Source organism: Varanus komodoensis, unplaced genomic scaffold, assembly GCF_004798865.1.
Source record: "Varanus komodoensis strain SLA01 unplaced genomic scaffold, ASM479886v1 scaffold18_1, whole genome shotgun sequence".
Classification (NCBI taxonomy): Eukaryota; Metazoa; Chordata; class Lepidosauria; order Squamata; family Varanidae; genus Varanus; species Varanus komodoensis.
Genome location: NW_025335548.1, coordinates 4,096,314 through 4,117,108, shown reverse-complemented (window position 1 = coordinate 4,117,108; position 20,795 = coordinate 4,096,314). Strand labels below are relative to the sequence as shown.

The following is a 20,795-nucleotide window of genomic DNA, read 5'->3' as shown; positions in this document are numbered from 1 at the left end:
CCCATAGAAGTCCATTTCATACCCTCGGGGTCCTGACTGTCAGGAAGTACTTCCATGTGACACCCCTGGTAAGATATACCAGTAACAGCAAAATTCACCAAATCTCTGGCCTTTACTGTACGTAAGTATCTTAACCTCCCCCATGTAGAATAGGAATTATTTGCAGTGATAGAAATGTCAAGATATCTAGCCATAAGAAATATGGGGCAGAGCTGAGTTTCCAACACACTTTTTAAACTGAGAGGTAAATTATAATGATGCCCAAAGGACCATCATGGAATAAACCAAACTAAGCATTCTGTTTAGCAGATGATCACAGACTGATCCAAGCCATTAACTCGGTGGGTGTCAACACTTCGACAAGAACAGCCACCATTCTAACCATCATTCCAGACCCATGTGAATGTCCTGCTTTCCCTCAGAGATAGTTGCATGTATCAACCTTAGGATTTTCTTCTGGGCAGGGCTTGAGATGCCAGGGGACTGAGATATACCTTCAGTGGTGAGGTGGGGTGGGCTGGGATGAGGAAACAGGTAGTTGCCAGTGTCCCAGCAGAGCCCACCAGTGCTGACCTCTGCCCTAAGCCCTCCCTATTGGGCAGTTGGGCCTGAGAGCCCCTGCATTCAAATTCCCTCTGTGTCCTGGAGGAACACAATACCGGGCATTCAGGGACATGGTGGGAATGCAAAAAGGCAGCTCTCCTGCCACCCCTGGAGTGTGGGTCTCACCATGACTGCCTGGTAAGCCTGAAGGGATCCATCAGTGTAACTGGAGTCCACCAAAGGACAGTTTTCCCTGGGCTACCTCTTTGCTGGAGCAGGAGATAGGGGTACAGAAACCAGCCTGAATGTGTTGCCTTTGGGCTTGCTGGACTGTCCTGGAAAGGTTAATCTGCAGTAGGGGGGCGCATTTGGAGCCAAATTGCTTGGTCTTTCTCATGAGGTGAAATGTCCCCAGCCAGCAAAGCAAAAAGAAATGACAATCAAGTTCTGTCTAGTCCAGGCCCCATTATCTGCTTAATAAATGTGTTTCCCACTTGTCTAGAAAGTAATAGCTTTTAGTGGAGAAATCAATAAGGCCTGATCGTATTTCTCTTGAAGCCGAGAAAGGGGCATGGGTTGGGGGTATCAAATGTATCCGAGTCAAAGCCATTCCAAAGTTTAAAGTTGATATTTCTTTGATACAAAACTTTAAATGGAAAGTTTGGAATTGCAGCTTTGAGTGTATCTCTATGTGGTGGGGAAAGACTGAGCTCCCATAATGGTCCTAAGAGCACAGTCTGGCCCAGACTATGGCTTTGCTGGATACTCCCATAGTCCAAGGTGCAAAACTTTAGCATGTTCCTGCTAGAATTGGGAGGATCCTGTTTGAAAGCATCCAAATTCGCCCACTGTCACATAACCAGATATGGTCATCTTCAGATTCTGTACAACAAGAAGCACTTGATGCATATATCGCTTTTTGTTAAAGGGCGACTATAAGTTGGAGGCAGCTCAGCATGTAATAACAATGTGAATCCATCCTTGTGTCTAAGGTGCACAGAAGCTTTTCACCTTCACAGTCTTACTTTTCTGTAGAAAAGAAGAATGGGGGGAGACAGGAAATATAAATATTTTCTGTATATAATGTATCTTTAAAAGAAAAAAACTGTTCCGAAATAGCTTTTTCTTTCACTCTGGAAAACAGTGGAGGTCTAGACTAGTGTTTGTGCTGAAGATGATGGGCAGGTCCAGCCCTCTTGCAGTGCTAGTGCTAATAATGCGCTGATGCTTCTCTGGGCTAGCGTTGTGATGCCAGGGCTGTGATTGCCCAAGGTCTCAACAGTCAGCTGGCTAGTGAGTAGGGGCTGCACTGACTTTGTTCCTCTGCCCAATCCCTTTTCTGGGAGAGAGCCCAGACTTCTAGCCATTACTTCCTACCTTTGTCTTGTTTCATGTTTAGCCCTCAGAACATTTAACTGTCCTGACTGACTTGTATAATCTGCAAAATAAGGCTGCCTTGGTAAAGCTTTTCTTTTCGAAGAAGTGCTGTGTATAAAAATGTTTTTCCTAGACATTGCCTAAATTAACAAGAAAAGTCCTGATCTGCAACAAGACAGAATGCTCCCCTTGAGTCTTGCTAGGCCTTATGGTGAAAATACTCTCCAGCAGCTTTAAGTGTGTAACTAAGACATATCCAATGGGATCCCCACCCGAATTTCACATTACAAAGATAAGAATTTGAATAGAAAGAAAAGGCCATTTCATTCTTGAAATCTTTTTTGCTCTTGACAAAGCATTTTCATAGTGCTCAGAACCAAACATGTTGTTAGAATAAACATTTTGCCAATTACATGTACCTTCCTGCTGGATTCATCAGAGACAACCACCCATGCTCTGATCTAGGCTCCATTCACATGTCCAGTGTGGACACACAAGACTTTTCACAGCTCACCTCCTGCCCCAGTGCTGCCTGGGTTGCCAGAGAGCCTCATGGCAGCTGGCAGCCTCCAGCAAACACATGGCCCAGATGTGCTGCCTGCCCATGGGAAGGACTGGAACCAGGAGGGGGCGGCCATTTCAGGCTGCATGCAGTGGTGGGGGAGAGGCAGAAATGATGGCTTAAAAGTGGAAGGCCGTGAACCTCAGACAAACTGAAAGTTTTCATCCGAGGGAGCATCTGAATGACATCTAGTGTTAAGTACATAACTAGAAAGAATTGGTCCTATTGGAACTGGTTTTCTGCTCGGGATGCACTGGGCAGAGCACTAGCAAAGAATCCCAGTTGCACCCTCATGGTATGCACATACCTGTTTTGATATATAAAAGTGGATAGAGGCTTAATGATCCTGGGAGCAGACCTTTTGAAAGCCGTGGGACTAGAGTGAGTCACAGCTAACTGAAATCCCATGATTTTAATGCATCTGCACTTAGGTATCCCTAATTCTGCATCCATCCCAATGGGCAAAATGCTCTCCTTTAATAATAGCCTACTGTCTGTTGAGTGAGGCTGAGTCACCTATAGTACCTACTGGAGACACGGGCTCTTTAGCCACTGCTATTACTGCACAGTATGTGCTTGAAGTAATTGAGTTTCCAGAAAAGGAATCACAATGGATTAAGATTCACTCGTCCATTTGGATGACCACTGAGATTCCTGAGAATAAGAAACCACTTGGGAGTTCTCGGATGTTCGTCATGAAGGGAAGATCCTCAGTTGGAACTGAAAAATAATGAAGAAGAAAAAATGGCTAAAAGAAGCCACTGTTTTATGCTCAGTTAGAAATTTCTATTGACATTCATCCTGGGCACAGAAGATACCCCACCTAAGCAAGATAATAAAACTAATGTTTGAGTAACAAAATTAAAGTAGTGTTTAAACTAAAATAAGTCCCACAACTTCCAGCATTCCCTGGGTAGCCATGAGACGGGTCAGAGAAGGGGAAACTCCAGCCAATTCCTTAATTCACTTCATTGTTTGTTCCCTGAGAAATCACCTGGAAAATGAAAGAGTATCATAAAGTAACATAGAAGAGAACACTTTCGGAAACTCTAATCTGTATAATTTGGAACAATATCATCAGTGTGGATTTTAATGGTCTCCGTCCAATATCACATGAGGAGACTTCCCTGTCCTCTCCACCCACCCAATATCCATCTGCCTCCTGAGGATTGCCCAACCTGCTAGAGCAAGTTTTGTGGGATGGCATGTGGGCGGCTGCCAGGGAGGGGAAGTCTTTCTCACCTGCATTGTCCACTCCATCAGTGGATAGCGTTGGAATAGTTACGGTGCAAGATGGCACTAATAGAAAGTTTGACCTAAGTGCTCTTAGGACTTTCCTACATGAGGCATTTATTGTGCATTCATCATTTCCTACTCAGGGTTGTGTGCAGGTTCTCGAGATGATGTTGTGGCCCTCCAGCTTTGCTTCTGTGTCTACTGGTGCTCTCCTGGCATGGAACAGGGAAAATGCAGCGTTTAAATGTCAAAGCGCCCCCCCCTTTTTTTTCCTTTTGTGTACTATGCTGCTAAACCACAACGCTACCTAGAAGTTATATTACAGAAAAGTAGGGAAGCAAATGCTGCTGATACGGCGCTTGGATCTCCATTCTGCAGTGAAACCACAAGAAGATCCTGTGAATTAACAACTTCTTGTTAATAAAAGTCGTCTAGAGTGCAGCTCCTCTGGATACATGTAGAGAACACCACATGTGTTACTTCACCCAGGGCTTTTATTTTTATTTATTTTTGGGGGCGCTCTGTTTCGGTTTCGGGGTGTTTAAGTGTGCCTTTCGCAACCATGCAAAGTTTGTTTTTTAAGCTTTCACTTTACTTTGTGGACTCGCTTATTCAGCTACTCCCACTAACATACGGACATCATTGCATACAAGGCAGTGTCTATTACTTATCTGGGTAATGGTGATGACAGTATTTATTTATTTATCCCCCCCTCCCGTCCCGTCCCTCAGCTGCAAATTTTCCTGGAATGAGTTACAGATAAACCATAAAAAAGGCAGTTTCTGCCCCCACGCATACGGTTTCAAAAGAAGTGGGGAGGGGAGAGGGGGTAGGTGGAGGCTTTTCATCTGGTCTGCTGGTATGGCACTCCTCAATTCCCTCAGAGCAGCCACTGGTGGTGAGGTGGTCTTATGGAGGCGGTCTTCAGTAGCATTGGCGAAATGGCCTGGTTCCCCCTCTCTGGAATAGATTTATTGTGGACATCTGGGCAGCAAATGTAGGCAAGATTGTGAGTCACATTGATCCAATTCTTTTATTTCTTGCCCATGAAGTTATACTCCCATACGCCCATGAAGGTATGTTCAGTGCTTTTTTTGTAAGAAAAATGGTGCTGGAACTCATGAAATTATTTACCTTTCGTACGTAGTCTACACACACCCACACACGTCAGTTGTGTAATGAAACATAACGGTTGCCACCCACAGTAAACACTCAGCACGTGACCATACAACCAGTCACAAGCCGAGCAGCACCACAAGCTGAGCAGCGCCATCACAACCAGCGCGGATGAAGAACGCATGAATCGGATTCAACACACAAGCAGCCCGCATGCACCATTTTAATGATTTTGCAGCTGACCTGCTACGCTCGACAGGGCGATTCAAATCCACATGGACCAAACATCAAATTTTCAAAAGTTACTTTTAAAACTTGGAAAATTTGTTGAAAAAAGGTGCTGGAACTCCATTCCGGTGCATTCTATGGCAAAAAAAGCACTGGGTATGTTTATATAATGTCACGATGCTTGCACTTTGATTTCTTTAAAATCTCTCCTCTGTGACGAGGCTTGTAAGGCTTTCACAGGGCAAGAACATGTCCAAGACATCAGCAGCAAAGCAGAAGAACTTTTGCTGCTTCCCACAAGCAGCACGATCCAGTTGCTTTGAAACGGCTTCATTTCCAAAATCAGCCAGACTTGCTCAAGTTCCTGCATCTCAGCAGCAGATCAGGCTGAAACATCCATTTCTCTTCTATAGTCCCCCCTCCTGACCCTCAGGGAACTATTGTAGGAGAGGCTTTGCTCCTCCCTCCTTCGTCATAATTTCTTTGGACAAAGGAATTTTGATCAAGGACTCCCTGTCATGCTTAGCGAGTGGGTGGGGGGAGTTCATGCAGGGATAAGAAGTTCTGTGCAAAGAAGCATGAGGTTGCTCATTCTCTTAATGAGCAAATAGCATGATCAAAAGAAGAAAAAGAATCCCGGGAGCGCATTGTTCATATAAAAATCCAGTGTGCGCATGCATTGAGTAGTATTGCTGTTTTGGGGGAATTCGTTTGATATCTTGCAGGGAGAGAGATAGAAGACTTTAGCTGAAAAATGAGAAAATGTGTTCTTTCCATTAGATTAGTTTCTTATATGTCTATATAGCTTCCTAAGGGAAGGAGGGTATTTTTCCCTCCTAAAGAACTAACATATGAATACGAAATATGGATAGAAATATGGAAGTATATTATCTGTATAATACAATTTTAGGGGATGCTAGTCTTTTTATTTCTTGCATTACTGTGGACTCTCTCTCTCTCTCTCTCTCTCTCTCTCTCTCTCTCTCTCTCTCTCTTTTCCTGTATTCCCCCTTCAGGCGTATTCCAACTCAAGCTTTTATCAGAGAGCAAGCTATGCTTTTCCCCCTTTTCATTCACTTGAACCATGCATATTCCCATTCAGATGATCCCCAAATGTGTGCATTTTGGAAACATCCTCATTTGAAATCCCAAAGAGTCGCAGCCAGTCTGCTTAGGCTACATGGAGCCAGGTGAATCCATGGTCTGTCTTGGAAGAGCCCCCTACATTCTTGTGAGCAAGGGCACCCTTTCCCAACACAATTCCCTCCATTATAACTCCCATCATCCCCAGCCAGCATTGCCATCTAGAAGGAGCCAAGCTAGGGAAGGCTAAATGTGGGCAGTATGCCTTTGCACCATAATCCAGTGAAGTCTTACTTATAGCTACCAGGCCACAGTTCCCATCTACAGGGGCCTTCAACACTCGATGCTCATTTTCCCATCCCATGGAATGAGCAGTTCTTCTTAGCTGATTAATGTACGCAATATATATTTTCAGGAGGCTCTTGGATACAGAGGATGAACTGTCAGACATCCAGTCAGATTCAGTCCCGCTGGAAGTGCGGGATTGGCTGGCTTCTACTTTCACGAGGAAAATGGGGATGATGAAAAGGAGGCCGGAGGAAAAACCGAAATTTCGAAGCATCGTGCATGCTGTACAAGCTGGGATCTTTGTAGAAAGGTGAGCTTGCTGGCTTGACGGTAGTGAATGAGTACGATTCGTATCAGCATCACTAAGCAAGGGAAGCAGTGAGCAAGAGGTAAACACTTTAAATAACAGAATTTCTAATCTCTGAATTCAAAAGGCATTCAGCAAATAAACTACAGTCTGGGTTACATCAGCCCTGAAATTTGAAAAGCCCTGGAGGCAAACTCTGAGACTTGTGCACATGTATATCCAAATATGCTGAAATTAGTGTTTTGTTTTAGTCTTGCTTTAGGCAACAGCAACAAACACAGGAAGGCTGCAGTTTACATGTACTGTACTTTCCAGGGAATAAGCCGGCAGGGGGTCAGACTTTTGAGTGGACTTGCACAGGATTGCATGGAAGGACTCCAGTGTGCCACACACGTCCCTGCTAGTGTGTCCCATAGGATGCACTGGGGGTTATTTCTGAGTAATGAAGGCACTGGCCTATCCCTTCAGGTCAAGCGAGAGATTGGGGTTCATTCTTTAGCTTAGATTTCCTATGAAAATAACCAAGGAGCAAAAAGAAATTAAAACAAGGAGTAGAGCAAATAACATGCTTAAGTAGCATCCTGAATGTTTTGCATTTCTGGGGACCTTCATTTGTTTTAGTCCTCTTTGCTTAGTCCTCTTAATTTGTTTTCATGTCCTATGATGATTTTAAGATGGCCTCAAAGTCTGATATGTGCTAAGTACATAAAAACTATGTTTATCCTTGGTTCAGTAAGGGTTACCTCCACTACCTGTGCTCTTTATGAACCATTGAAAGGAAACTATTTTAAATACAGAGAGCCAGTAAATGAAAAAAACTGATTTGACTAGATATTTGTGTATTGTTCTGTTCTGGGGAGGAAACTAAGTTGTGCTTCCTTTCCTTCCATACCTTTCCTAATTTATTGAGTCTAATTTTAAAGTTCAACAAGAACCCACAAGAACTGCTCCCAATCAATCAATCAATCAATCTCTACTAGTCCCAGGTACCACTTAATTTAATCTTCATTTCTTCTAGAATGTATCGAAGGACCTCCAGCATGGTTGGTTTGGCTTATCCTGCAGAAGTGATAGCAACCTTTAAGGTGAGAACCATTCAAGCTCTGTACATATATTTAATATATTTACTCAAAAAGGGAGAGAATTGGTTTAATGTCCCTGTACGTTCCAGGTGGTTTTGCTGGGCCTGTTCATAGGATGACATTATTCTCAGTTTCTTCCCCAGGATTGCATACAGAGGCACATGACCCCATAAAGACGTGTTGCCATGAACCATTGTCATCCCTATAACAGGCAACAGCCATTTCTTTGATGCAGCTGTAGTTGCCATAAAAGTGGGAGATTCACAGGAAAGTGTATCTACGTCGCTGTGGACTGGTGTACGCATGTTTGGCATGGAACGAATAGAAAGCAGCATTTGCCTGGGGGAATGTTTCTTAAACGTTTCCATTTTAGAAGCACAGTATACAAAGGAAGATTTTTGTACATTCACAAAAAGTGTGTGATTTTACTGCTTTTGCTCCTGTTGAGTTGCGTTCTCATTTGGGTATTATTAGAACGATAAGGCAGATCTGATCTGAACATGAATCCGCAGAGAGGCAATCATAGTTATTTTGTCAGGATTTCCTAGCAACAGGATTGGCCCGCTGTGTCTCTTTCCAGACTGGCGTTCTTGTGGGTGTAGTTGCTTCAATACAGGAAGGTTGCATTGTGAGGGTGCTTTTCTGAGAAGTAATCCCTGGTGTGATATATGAAGAAATGAAGATACATGTTCCTGGGTGGTTTCCGCCCCATGTGGGAAGCTGCTGTTTGGATTGGCCTTCCAGAGTAACCTGGGAGAAAACGGGGCAAGGGATCATGAAGGGCGAAAGGATCATGAAGTACGGGAGTTGGTGACTCCCATATCACATATTCTAACGTCAAACTCATTTGTGTTACTTAGCCAAAACAACACCACCCATGCACAAGTGGGGGGGTATCAGCAGAGTGCAGAGTGGGAGTGGAACCCCACAGTTTGCAGAAGCATGGAAATCTTTAGGAACGCCCGACATACCTACACAAACTGGCCCAGTGATGACTGTACAGGCTCAGTGGCAGGAGGGAAAATGCAGAAATGGAGGAACTGGAATGGGATAGTTTGTTTAGCTTGGGCAGTAGCACCAAGTGGGACCGTCTTCCCCCAGAGGAACATGCTCAGTCCCTGAAATCCACAGTGAGGAGGTGGATGTGAGGCTGCCTGGAGGGTGGGGACCAGAAAAAAGGGGCCTTTTCTGCAGTGTGTTCCCCAAAATGGGATGCTCTCTCCAGGGCAGCCCACTTGACACCAGTCAGACAAGGATTTTTCTCTTCTCTGGAGTGTTTGAATAGTTTTAAGGGTCTGGCTTTGGTGGTTAGTTCCATTGGTATTTACTATGCTGAATGGCGGTTGGGTTTTGGCAATTTGGAGATGGATGTTTTTAGTATGAGTTTAATGAATATATGATGACACATTACAGCCTTCACCAACCTAGTGCCTTTTGAATGTTCTGGATACAGCTTCTATCAGCCCCAGCCATCATAGCCCATCAAGAATCTTGGGAGTTGTGGTCTCAAATGTCTGAAGGGCACCAGGGCAGAACAGGTTATTGTACTGTATTCTTTGAGGTTTTTTCCATTTTTAAAAAAATCTCTTCAGGACTCTTTCCAGGTGTATGAAGTGATCTGCACTGAATAAACTAAGGAACTGAAGCGGCTTTAAGTAAATCATTATGTAAATGCAAGTAGTTAGGATGGATCTGTCTATAGCTTTACCATCACATTAACATTAATTGGTCCTCTACAACACTTTAAAAGCACTCGTTGGTTTCCTATAATACAGTTTATTCATTTTTAGCATTATCTATCTTCCACTCTTGGAGGGGTATGAAAATCCTTCAATCTCTTCTCCCTTACTGTTTACAGGATGTTGATAAATGGTCATTTGATGTTTTTGCTTTAAATGAAGCGAGTGGAGGCCACAGCCTGAAATTTATGATGTATGAATTGTTTACCAGATATGATCTATTGAGCCGTTTCAAGGTAAGAAAAGTTCTCTAAAAGAACATATCCAAAAACAAAAACAAAAACAAAAACCCTGAGGAATACTAGATGTTATTTGCTTCCTAAATAATTTTTGCGAGCTCGTGCCTCTTGTCACTGAATACAGTGAAGTGCAACTTTCTTGTCTCTTGTGAGAAGGGGCAGCTGGTAGCCACATGTGAGGAAAGGAACAAATGGCAGGGCTGTAGGGGAGGAGAGCAAGCGAAATACATAGGAATGCCCTACGACAATGATGGTGAACCTTATAGAGACCGAGTGCCCAAAGTGCAACCCAAAACCCACTTATTTATTGCAAAGTGTCAACACTACAATAAAACCTGAAAACTGCAGTTTTAATTTGCAAAAAACAATGCACAGCCAGTCCAACCAAATACAGTGGTACCTCGGCTCACAAACACCTCACTTCACAACCAAATCGGGTTGCGAACTCCACATTGGTTGGCGATTGCGGCCATCTCCCCTCACCCCCAAGTGGGGAGATGGCCAAGATCGCGCCCGTCTTTCCTGCACAAGCGCAACGGCGATTGCGCCAATCTCCCCTCCCGAGCGCGCCCATGATCGCAGCTGTCTCCCCTCTGAGCACACCCACGATCGTGCCCATGCAGGGATGACTGGCACGATTGCAGTCGTGCTGGGAGCAGGAGAGGGCTGCACTCATGCTTGGGGTGGTGGGGGAGATGACCACAGTCTGTGTTGTTCTTTGTCACTTTGCTTCAAATTTTTCTGATTAAAAAAATAGTTACAGAATGGATTGACCTTATTTACACTGAACCTTATGGGGAAATTTGACTTGGCCCACAACCAATTTGGGTCACAACTAGAGTCCTGAAACGGATTAAGTTTGTGAGCCAAGGTACCACAGGGTGTGTGTGTGTGTGTGTGTGTGTGTGTATCTCCTTGGCTGCAGACTGACCAGCCATGTGAAAGCTTGGACAAGTCACAGCTAAAGAGTGACAGCTCGTGATGCCACTGCCTGGTGCCACTACTCCTTTCCAAGCACGCACATGGCCCCTATGTGCGCTGCTACCCGATGCTCAGCTGCTGGGGCGATGCTGGCACGACTTGGCTCACATGCCGACAGAGAGGGTGCTGCGTGCCTGCTGTGGCATGCGTGCCATAGGCTCGCCACCACTGCCCCAACCCTAATATAGGGGTAAAATACTATTGAAAGGGGTGATTTTGAAAAAGCCTTCCTGGAGTAGATTTTTCTGGACTGCTCATCTTTTCTGCCCATTCTAAGCACATCTCAACCATCAAAATCATTCCAGGACACCTCATTTTTCTAACCCTAACCCTGCCCTGGTGCACACCCCTAACCCTAATACAAGGCTAAAGTTCAAGTGAAAAGAGGGTGATTTTGAAAAAGCCTTCCTTGAATAGCTTTTTCTGCACAGCTCTTGATTTCTGCCCATTCTAAACATAATAAAACCTGAAAACTGAGGTTTTAGTTTAGAAAAAACACCTCACATCCAGTCCCAGCATGCATATCTCTCTCTCTCTCTCTCTCTCTCTCCCCCTTTGGCAGCGCATTGACCAGACATGCAAAAGCTTGGACAAGTCGTGACTAATGAATCATGGCTTGTGACATCACCATCTGGTGCCGCTACTCCTTTCTGAGCATGCGCATGGCCCCTAAGTGCGCTGTTATCCGATGCTCGGCTGCTGGGGCGATGGTGCGGCGACCTGGCTTGCGTGCTGACAGAGAGGGCTCTGCGTGCCCGCTGTGGCACGTGTGCCATAGGTTTGTCACCACTGCCCTAAGGGGTCGCATCCAGTGGCCCACCTGCTGGGTGCTCTGACTCACGTGCCTCAGGCTAGAGGCTGACCATACCATTCAGCAAAAAAGACCATACTAGCACAAGTCAACAAATAGGCCCAGTGATATGAAGGAAGGTCAAGGAGAACAAATCCACCCTATTCGGTTGAAAGTTGCATCTTTTTGAAACATATTCATTGTGGAGTAGACATGTGCAAAGCACTAAACTTCTGAAAATACTTGTCAACTATAAATAGAGGAATACCATGTAAATAATTCAAATTTATTACTTATGTGGGAGTTCTTGTCCCAAGAGACATACCACAAATGATGAAGTTACATTGGAGTAAGTTGGTCAATGAGATAAACACGGTGCATTAACAGATGGGCATATAAAAGGCTAAGTTTGTGGGGTAGGGGAAATACAGTTAAAATGAATGTACTATGTAGCTGAATGAAGTGAGCCACTTTGCTAGCTCCCCGCACAAGCCTAGCTTAGCATATGAACGTAGGAGGGATGGACACTGGTTATTTGGAAATATTCTGAGATGATTGTGCTCCCATCCTTGATCACTGCAGGGGCAGCAAGCTTGTTTCTAAGCATTACGGCATCCTTGCCCTATTTTACCGGTGGTGTTTGGAAGCGGGCACAGCAAAATGAGCAGGCATGCCCTCCTTGCAGACCACACACCTGTCTACTTTGTTTCTGATGCTTGCTTCCTGCAGATCCCTGTTCCAAGCCTGATTTCATTCGGGGAAGCTTTGGAAATTGGCTACAGCAAATACAGGAACCCTTACCACAACTTAACCCATGCAGCCGACGTCACCCACACTGTGCACTGCATCATGCTTCTTACTGGCATCATGGTAAGAGACACGTCGAGCCTAGATGGACCTGGTGGATACCCAGCCAAAGCAGGCCCCCACCACGATTATTGTGCGGCTCTGTCCTGGCTTTCTCCCTTTTGCAAGGAGCCCAAGGCAGCTCACACATTTTCCTTCCTCTCCATTTTATCCTCACAACAACCCTGTGAGGTGTGTTAGGCTAGGAGTTTGCGACTGGCCTGAAGGGTTGCTTTCTGTGTCCATTCCCACTTCGCTAGTGCAGGGGCTAAAGCAGCCTTCCGCAACCCAGTGGCCTCCAGATGCGTTGGACCGCAGTCACCAGCCTTCAGCCACCTCCTCCTGGTTGAGCTAGGCTGGAGGTTACCATCCAATGCCTCTGGAGGACACCAGCTTGCAGAAGGCTGGGGTCTAAGATAGATTTCATGTTTGTGAAAGAAGACCAGGATTGTGCAAGACGTGCTGAAGCTGTGCTGGTGTCACGTTTACCCAGAGAGGAACTGTTTGCACTGCATATGATGGGTTTTTGTCTTTGTCGACTAGCACTGGCTCACTGAACTGGAAATACTAGCAATGATCTTCGCGGCTGCAGTTCATGACTATGAGCATACTGGGACTACAAACAACTTCCACATTCAGACCAGGTAGGCCTCTCCTGTATGAGTTACATGCCCTGAAAGAGGGAAGAAGAAAATCTTCAGTGCAGGGGTGGGCAGGCTGCAATTACTGCATTTCCTGATGGCAAACTCCCGTGCCCAAAGTGATACCATGCAGGAGCTTCCAGGAAGCAAACGGGGCGGAGGGAGAGAAGAAGCAGAAGGGAGGCAACATGCATCCCACACCCATGGAGATCCTTCAGTCTGTACAGAAGTGAAAGAGAACATTTTCAATATTTAAATTTTTCTGTACAGGGTTGCCAGTCCTTGCAGTTGCTACTCGAGCACAGAGTTTATCTGTTTCTCATATGTATTTCACACCCTTCCTCTAAGGAACCATACATCTTGTCCTTACAAAGCTTCTGTATAGCCTGAAGTGCCTGATCCTGCCTAATCTTGGAAGCTAAGCAGGGTCAGGCCTGGTTAGAATCTAGATGGGTGACTTGAATGTATGATTCTATTATTATTATTGTTGTAAACTGCCCAGAAAAGTTCAACTATGGGCAAACTAAAGTCCAGTATTCTTGCTGCTTCATTCTACTGGCTTTATACAGATGCTTCTAACATGGTGGGGCAGCTTGTAGCCTTTAAGCCTCCTGACCACCTCCTGCCACACTTGCTATGGCCAGCTGGATTCTAACTGTGATGCGCTTTGCACAGCAGGTTGGAGAGGAGGTTGTACAGGGCTCCTGGGGGCTGCCTGTCCTACGGTCTCAAAACGCTAGAGGGATGGTCATTTGGCAATGCACTGGTCATTGTACCTCTGTATTCATATCTAAGGACCCTGCTTTAGAAGAGTTAAAATCACAATGCCACCTTTGTATTTCACATCTGAAAGCAATACAAAAAGGATGAGTGTCCACATAGGTGGAAACACACATAAGCTGTGTGTGTGAGGTGAGGATTCAGTAGTGCTGAATTCCGTTGAACAGCCTTTTCTATCCAGGTGAGCCTTAGCATTGTTGGAATACAAGTTCTGGGAGCCATGCTGCCTTGGACTGATGAGGGTAGGAGCAACACCCTCTGGAAGCTCGAGCCCCACTTACTAATATAACATTGACACGGACACCAAGAAATCACTCTGCTTCCTGGGAGCAAAGATGGTTTTTTGCCATTGCAGTGAAGGCCCATGGCTTAGTTGGGGGATTTCATCTATTTAAAGTAGAAATGATGGGGATTCTTTCCTGTTACTGCAATCTGGATCCTTCCTGTAAAGAGGATTCGATTTTCCCCATCCATCATACTGCTTGTCCTGCATTCTGTTTTGGGCCACTCTCTTACCACATAAGTTACTCAGAAATAAAACTTTCAGTGCTCATAATGTGTATTATTTATCCAGTGTTGCATCTGCTCCTATGGTGACCATGTCGAGCAATTGCTTGCAAGCTGTAGCTAAAAATAACTTTTAACCACTCAGTCCAGGAATTCCAAATTTAAACCACGTTTCTATTTTCATCCGGTTTGGAGTTTCCATAAAAATGGAAGGTTTTTTTCTTTTCTTTTGCTTTTTTTCCATTCAGACTTGAGCAACAAAAATAAAACAGAGTAAGCTCTACTGTAGTGGCACTTCTCACCCTTCTTTTGATTCCCACATATGGTGGATTGTGACGGTGATGTGGTGGAAGTGTCCAGAGGTGGTAGAATGGATTGGACCGTTTTGCACTGCTGGAGGAAGGGCATGACAATGTTGAACATTTTGCTGCCCCACACCCAAGGCCTTGTAATTCTGTCTGCAATTATAGCGACGTATCTAACTTAATGCAGAAAGGTTAATCTCTATATATTTATCTTGATAAATATCACAGCAGGGAAACAGCTAGAATAGATGATGTCCATTTAGCAGACTAATAGGTTTTATTTGAAGGAAATGTTATGCATGATGGAGCAATCAAAATGGCATCCCTCACTTTGACCACTTCAGGATTTGTCCACTAATTCTGCTGCATATCCGAGCCATGCTTGCACTCTTGCAAGTACCTCAGTATATGCATTGCTGCTGATATATCTGTGATCTTGGAACGCCCCCTGCAGACCTGATGTACTCTCAGGTCCAAAGGAAGGGTTCCCCCCAATGCGCTGGGCTTATTGCCCTGGATGAATGGAAATTGTGCCCATTTTGCTGCCTGAAGCACCTGCTTCGTCATACTTCATGGTAAGGTTGTCCCTAATTCATGGAGTCACCACTGCCCCAAATGTCTTGCAGCAACATCTGGAAAAGTAAGCCCTCTACAGAATACAGATTCTTCTCTTGTATCTCTTGTATCCCTCCCAGAATACAGTGTCCTCCTCTTGCCTTTGAACTTAACAAAGAGATAAACCCACAATGATGCTTGGAACTTTAGCATATTATTCTACTCTCCGCATTTAGGTCAGAGGTTGCAATTTTGTACAACGATCGCTCTGTTCTTGAAAACCACCATGTAAGTGCTGCCTATAAGATTATGCAAGAAGAAGAAATGAATATCCTGGTGAACCTAACCAAAGACGAATGGAGGTAGGCCTGGTAGATATGCTTGTTAAGAATGACTTATTAAGAATGGCATTGGCCCAGGTTATATCTGGGCAACCACAACACAATTCCCTGTTGGCTGGCTACAGTGTCACAGACATAATGGAATAAGTTGCCCTTGTGAGTCTGTTATGGCAGATTTTTCGGAAGGCCATGCAGACTTGTTTTCTCTGCTCTCCCCTGCCAGATCTGTTGTAGTTTGTAGCCTCAATTTTGCTGTGAATTGTCTTGGGCAGGTGCTTTGCTGCTGGTGTTAATTGTTTTTTGGGTGGGGCTGTTTGCTGTTTTACCACTGTAACAGTTTTACCAGATGGGCTTTTATTCTTCTAAGTAGCCTTCAGAGAACTCCTGTCCTGAAAGGCAGCCTAGAAATATTTTAAATGGATAAAATGGGTGGAATCTCCCATCATGTGGTTTGCCCTTGCTGTTTAAAGAGAAAAGACTGAGAAAGATCTTAGGGTGGCCCGTGCCCTCTTTTACCAGGAACAGTCCTCTCTTTGAAACTGTCTTCTATCTGAAGGCAACCTCCATTTGAAAGATGCCCTATCAAGTGCCAGCTTACAGATGAAAAAATGTAAGAATGGTTGGTTTTTAAAAATGAACACCTGGGCTGCAGACTGGACAGTCAGGTACTCAGGTCATCTGCTCACAGTCTTCTACATTATCTACTGTAGATATTCTGCATTTCTACTTAAATTATGATAGATCTTTTTAAATTTGCAGCCATAATATCAGTTAGGGTGTGCAAATTTTATGCACTGTCCTCTTCTGGGATATTCATGTCCACTCTTTTGGCGATTTGTAAGCGACCACCTCCGCCCTTGCCTTGGCTATCCATGACTATCACTTGACTTGAGACAGGCGGGAGGAGGCGACATGGGCGGCACACCCACCTCCCAGCCCACCTGTTTCAGATGGCAGGATGCAGAAGGCGTTTTCTCTCGCCCTGTGCCCTCTGCACAACCAGCATATGAGCTCTTTCCCTTTCCCAGGGTGTCAGAGGAATCAGCTGGGACTGGGAAACTGTTTGATAGGAATGCTCAGAAGGAATGTGTCAGTTTCTAGCCTCCAGCTGGCCAGGCAATGCAGGAATTTCCCCTTCCACAGGCTAACAGGGCGACCCATTGTCATTTAGGCAGAGGTAAGAGGGCCCAAGGGCCCATCACTGGAAACCCACCGGAGTTAAGAGGAACTTGAAATCACTGCTGGAAGGCAACCAGTTCTTTGACCTTTAGATTGCAGATTTGTCCTCGAGCCGGAGGTGCACCAGCTTTCAGCAGAGCAGCTCCTTTCATTCCTAACTGTGACTGCCATTAGGAACAGGAGATTCTGCACCTTGATTCATCTTCAGCCACAAAGGCACAGGATTTTAAAAATCTCTGCTAAAAATGATACTGACAGCCTTAATGTGGGAGCTCTCATTGCAGGTTGATCAAAGCTCCCTGCGCCTCAAGAAAGCCCAGCAAGAGGATGGTTATTTCCGATGCTCAATCAGAGAAAAGCAGCATGGAGGACAGGAAGCAGCCAAGGGAGCATCAGGCATGCTGCAGTTAGACTGCCCTCACCCTCTGCCTGGCCAGTGGGCATAAGAGCCAGAGAGCCCGGGGCTGACTTAATAATAATAAGAAGAAGAAGAAGTAGTAATAGCAGTTGTAAAGTGCAGTCACTTTGGGCTGGGCATCCACAAGCACTCAGATCCCCCTCTGCTCACAACTGCTACAGAAGGAGCCACACTGGTCACTTCCCCAGGCCCTATGAGTGACCTCCTAAAAGGGGTAAAGAGGGTGTTCTGGGTGATGGGGGGGCTGGCAGGATGTGCATATTCTGATAATCCTGCAGCCTCCTTCCCTTTCAGCTCAAAGTTCTGTGATAGATGTCCAAAATCAGCTATCCAGCTTGGAGGTTTATGGGTGTCTCCACTGGATTGTGCCCTAAGCCATTTCAAGGACTCTAGGCTCCACTAACGAAATAATCTACTAAATAATAAATAATCTGGTAGATAAACCAATGAATGACAGTGGAAGAGATGGAACTGGAAAATAAATGCGTTGAGTTTCCCCAGAGAAAGCATTTTCGGTCAGCAAAAGGTTGTAAAACTAGACAAAGAGGTGCACCCCCAGCACTCGTTGTGACCTCAAGGGGTGTGAAGCACAGCACTGCTCTTTGCCCTGCTGCTTTGCATGAAGGGCAGAGAGAGATGCATTTTCTACCTACTGGCCTTTCTAGCACAGGTCCATCACACAGAGTTAGTTGTCACGCAGTCTCATTTTCCTTGAAACTTGTAAAGGCCGAAGAACATATGAAAACCCATGCTGATCAGACCAAAGGCCCGTCTAGTCCAGCACTCCACACACAGAGTGGCAAAAAATGTGTGGGAAAAATGATCTTCTGTGTGGGGAAAATGGCGCTCTGAAAACAACCCCAACAGCTAAAGGCTGAAGTCACATGTCCTAGAATATGCTCCTTTTCCAGGATGTGGTGAGTGAGTGTTGGGAGCTTTCCAGTTAATAATAATTTGAGGTGCTTTTTATTTTAATGTTATTTCTGTTTGGTTTTGTACCAGGAGAGAAATTAATTGGTGCTTTGCCTTCAAAGCATCTCATTAAGGAACAGCATATAATGGTAAATTAGTAACTTTGATTGCCTGCAGGGAGCTGCGCAATTTAGTCATTGAGATGGTCTTATCTACTGATATGTCGGGTCACTTCCAGCAGATCAAAACAATGAGACACACGCTTCAGCAGACAGAGGGGTAAGTGTTTTCCTGCCTCGCATTCTTTCTTTTATGATGCCGCATGGGTGTTGGATTTCCATCAGCCCAAGGGCCATATTCCATTTCAAGGAGACTCTCAAGGGCTGGGTTCCAGGGGTGGATGGATCCAAAATACCTAAAAAAATACAACCCAGCATATTTTAGCTCAAAACTCTTCTTGCTATAATCTAAGCTGCAGGAAGAGCATTCTAATGTTTTAGAATGAGGGAAAATGTCACAAAAGCCAGGATATCACCAAATGATTGGTGTTCAGGGGGAAAAAGATGGGGTATAATCATCTGTGAAATCCCAAAGGGCCAGATTAGGGTTCTTGGGCCACATCTGTGCCCCTATTGTATATAGCGAAAGCAGTGCTGCTGTTCTTGACAATGTCTTGCTGTTGCTCTGAGATAATGAGAGAATATCTTTGAATGGACAGGATAGACAAAGCCAGAGCCATGTCCCTGATTTTACACGCAGCCGACATAAGTCATCCATCAAAGACCTGGGAACTGCACTATCGATGGACAAAGGCATTAATGGAAGAATTTTTTCGACAGGTAAAAGCCTTTCCCTCAATTTGTACATAAAGACCTTGCAAGCCAGGACAAGCACAGCCGGGCATTTTGTGTAGCTACCTGATAGTCCTTTATTTTAACCTTTTAAAAAATCTCATCTTTCAACTAAAATAAAGTGGCAGAAGTGCCTTAGAAATGATACAGTGCTGATGCAGTAATTAACAGTAACAAAACTAAATCAATCAAACAGCAAGAACTGGGTAAAAGAGGCACTAGGGATGAAATGTAAAGTGCACACTGCATTGGTTATAAAAAAATCGTACATAAACTAAATGTTCCTTCTCTGTCACTTCCCCAATGTGTCTGGGGTCCGGTGAACCTCCCTGGGGAAGCATTTCACACATGATCTCAAAAAGCACAAAGGCTTTGCCTCCAAGTACCACCCACTGCACCTCTGATGGCAGATGGGAGGCAACCAGAAAAGTGCTTTGGATGGACTTCTGATTCCACAGCACCTGACAAGAATAGTTCTTTTTAATTCTGGAATTTTTAGGAGCTGCCAAAAAAGCACCTTGCATATCTCCAAATCATCAGACAAAGTCATCTAGTTTGTTTTAGAACTATGTACATTAAAAAAAACTAGAATAAGGGGACAAAAAAAGGCTCAGTTTGAATATAATAATCTTTACTTAATAAAGCATAGTTTATTAAGCTGGAAATGAGCAGCAGGACAGCATGTTTCCTGCTGCTCCTCCCTTTATTTACCAGCTTGGTTTCTTTAAACCACAAGTACCTGTTATATCTGAAATAAGAATCCATGGTTAAATGTCAGTTTGTTTGATTCCGAAAGCAGAATCAAATCCTGGCTTCAGATCTTTACTAAACTTAGATTAAACCACAACTGCATTTCACAGTGAATGGAAAACTGTGGATTAAAGCAAACACAATTGACGCAGAGAAGGCAGTGCATGAGGGAGAAGGAATCAAAGGGTCATGCAGACTTGAGATGAAGGGAAAATAGAACAAGATTTCTTTTAAACATTCTTAGCTTCAGTTAGCTTGAATAGCCTTCCTCAGCCAGGTGCCCTTCAGAAATGTTGGACTGCAGTCTAATAATGCATTGGGGAATGATGAGCTCAAGACGTGTGTGAGAAATCGGGCTGGTGGGTGGGAAACCATGCCCAGAACTGCTTAGCTAATAGCCCAGTCCAGCAAACAGGATTTCAAATGTGCTGCAGCTAAAGACAGAATTTTAGGAGGTGGAGTGAGAATGTGGATTAATTCATACACCAGGGACATAAAAGTGATTTACAGGGGCCGGATCATGCCTTATTATGCTAAACTTGTGACTAGACGTTGTCCAAAAAACCAGTTTGTGATTATTACAGCCCAATTCAAGCATTCAGGACCTGCTTCAGTTGTAATAAGAGCATTTGGTGGTGCATCATGGGTTAATTAGCCCACCAATTGTGGGAACTTGCACTGTTCCTAAGCTGCATGCAAGCCACTTCCTGCTTTTATTCATAGCCCTTGAATGCTGCCTTCCATGGTTGTTTCTCTGATGTCCTAGCAGGGGGCTTGGGGTTGCTCATGGCTTAACTTGGGGTTGTTTAACCCACAATCAATCCCAAGATTCCTATTAGGACATCATGGACACAACCCACAAATGCAGCATTCAAGGACTGTTAATAGAAACAGGAAATGACTTGTGCAAAGCTCAACATGTCCTTGCGCTTAATTAGCCCATGATTTGCCACTGGACCATGTGGTTACGCACAGACTCTCCTCAGTCCAGAGTATCATGATTGCAGCAGAAAGTTTTGCCCACAAGAAAGGGGGTACAATCCTTTAAAAATGCTTTCTTTATTTGCTGTGCCAAAGAATTGATCAGCTGGGTCACTTCTTGGAGAGGAGATACATGGAGTCCGGCCACCTCACCTCCT

At 44.6% G+C, this 20,795-nt stretch overlaps 1 protein-coding gene across 1 annotated transcript in view; it reads left to right on the top strand.

The window, feature by feature from the left end:
- The window catches only part of PDE1A (phosphodiesterase 1A), a 105,815-nt gene that overhangs the window by 68,590 nt on the left and 16,430 nt on the right, over positions 1-20,795 (top strand). Inside the window, exons 3-10 of the mRNA XM_044427068.1 lie at positions 6,561-6,743; positions 7,759-7,825; positions 9,681-9,797; positions 12,301-12,441; positions 12,961-13,061; positions 15,442-15,567; positions 18,233-18,334; positions 18,774-18,894. Coding sequence (XP_044283003.1) covers positions 6,561-6,743; positions 7,759-7,825; positions 9,681-9,797; positions 12,301-12,441; positions 12,961-13,061; positions 15,442-15,567; positions 18,233-18,334; positions 18,774-18,894 — 958 coding nt within the window. The remainder of the gene's footprint in view (positions 1-6,560; positions 6,744-7,758; positions 7,826-9,680; positions 9,798-12,300; positions 12,442-12,960; positions 13,062-15,441; positions 15,568-18,232; positions 18,335-18,773; positions 18,895-20,795) is intronic.